We start from the raw sequence: 1691 nt of genomic DNA, 5'->3' as shown, positions 1-1691 counted from the left end.
AACACATAACTGTCTTATTTTTAAAAGTTAAGCTCTTCCAAAACTTCTCCAAATACAACTTCATTCACCGATATGATTCTCCTTCGTTAAAGCGACATTAAATAAAACACCCACATATCTTTTTGCCTCCAGTTTAAGAAATGTTATACGTTACATCTAAACTGACTCTTTTTCCATGTTTGGGGTTTCCACTCTCTCTTTTAAATGTGGGAACTACCCCCTTGCATATTGTGCTGTGTTGGAAGGAGACGCGACTTAGGCAGGTGAACACAACGCAGTATCCAGGTGATGCATGAGAACTGTCCTCTGAAACATGGAAAATCCCTTCTAGACAACTCGGACTCAGCGGCGTCCGTCTCAGCTTCCCCGCTGGCGTCAGAGTTTTGTAGGAGGACAAAGTGCAGGTGTCCGTCCAACAACGGAGGATGGACAGCCCCACAGAGAAGCCAGCTCCGGATGCGTCAGGTGGCTTGTGAGAAACCCCGCGCCCCGAGGTCGACCCCCAAGTCGGTCAGCATCAGCGCCCATGTCCACCAGCAGGACATATTGTGAACGGAAGATGAACTCCTGGGGGATGGAGGAGAGACAGGTCCACGGGGTTGACAAAAACCAAAGGGTCACTCCTCACACCGGGCGACGGCCTCAGCAGACACCTCCCGTCAGGGACGTCTAAGCTGCGGCCGCAGCCCCGTACGGAGTCTCTGTGTCCATCACTGTGACAGGCTGGAGAAGGTAGACCGTTGAGAGGAGACACTGCAGACCTCCAGGTTGGTGAAGGAGCTGCCTGCGTCGCTGGGGTACTCCGGGAAGGAGGAGCTGGAGGAGATGATGTTTTTGAGTCTCTGCAGGGCAATGATCAAGAGCAGAAGCAGGCACGCTAAGAGGCTGAGGAAGAGGGACACGTAGATGTAGACGTTGGACAGGTGGCCCGAGGATGGGTCGGTCGAGGCGGACAGGGGGGTGGGGGACAGCTCGAGGAAAGTCCCGTTCTCCACGGCTCCCGAAAGCACAGAGGGAGAGTCCGGCTCGGGCATCTTTACACGGTCGGAGAGTCAACACGGATGACGAGTCAGAGTCACACAGGCGTCGAAGAGAACGGAGTCAGCACTTCCCCGCCATCACGGCGTCAGCACGCATTCTGGGCACTGAGGCAGCACAGGAGTTTTCTCGAGTCTCGAGCAAGGCCGCGGGGAACCAGGGTCCATGGACACTGCAAAGCAAACACAAGACAGCTGAGGGCGCCGTTCAGAAGAGACCACGCTAGGTCTCACGGCTCCTCCTCACTCCAGGAAGCCTTGGTGACAAATCCCACGGTGGGGTGACAGAACTTCCCATGAGCAAGTGATCTTTGTGTCTTTACAGTACAAACAGTGGTATAAAAATGAACTTTAATTGTATCTCCCCGGTACCCTAGGTGACGCGTTTCTCCGAGGAACTAAAGGTAAAACGAAAAGAAAATACGTTTCTGATGTGCTCCGTCCACTAGGATTGAACCGATGCTGCAAGAGAACGTGGGAGAACAGGCGCGGGTGGTGAGCTGCACCCACCCTGCGGGAGCTGGTTGTGCCCCTCAGTGCCGGACCGCTGGGCAGGGCTCCCTGCAGCCTGGTGTTTATAGTTCGCTGCTTTTGTTTTTCTTTTTATCCTCACCTGAGGATATTTTTGCATTTATCTTCAGATAAAGCAGGCGG

At 53.6% G+C, this 1691-nt stretch overlaps 1 protein-coding gene across 1 annotated transcript; it reads right to left on the bottom strand.

Annotated features, from left to right (window-relative positions):
* Positions 1–710: 710 nt before the first annotated feature.
* On the bottom strand, positions 711–1034 carry SERTM1 (serine rich and transmembrane domain containing 1). Its single transcript, XM_036249815.1, has one exon. The coding sequence runs from the start codon at positions 1032–1034 to the stop codon at positions 711–713; it is 324 nt and encodes a 107-aa protein (XP_036105708.1).
* Between the last annotated feature and the right edge of the window lie 657 nt (positions 1035–1691).

Source organism: Molossus molossus, unplaced genomic scaffold, assembly GCF_014108415.1.
Source record: "Molossus molossus isolate mMolMol1 unplaced genomic scaffold, mMolMol1.p scaffold_m16_p_9, whole genome shotgun sequence".
NCBI lineage: Eukaryota > Metazoa > Chordata > Mammalia > Chiroptera > Molossidae > Molossus > Molossus molossus.
The sequence above is the reverse complement of the archived record's forward strand: the minus strand, read 5'-3'. Positions and strand labels throughout refer to the sequence as shown.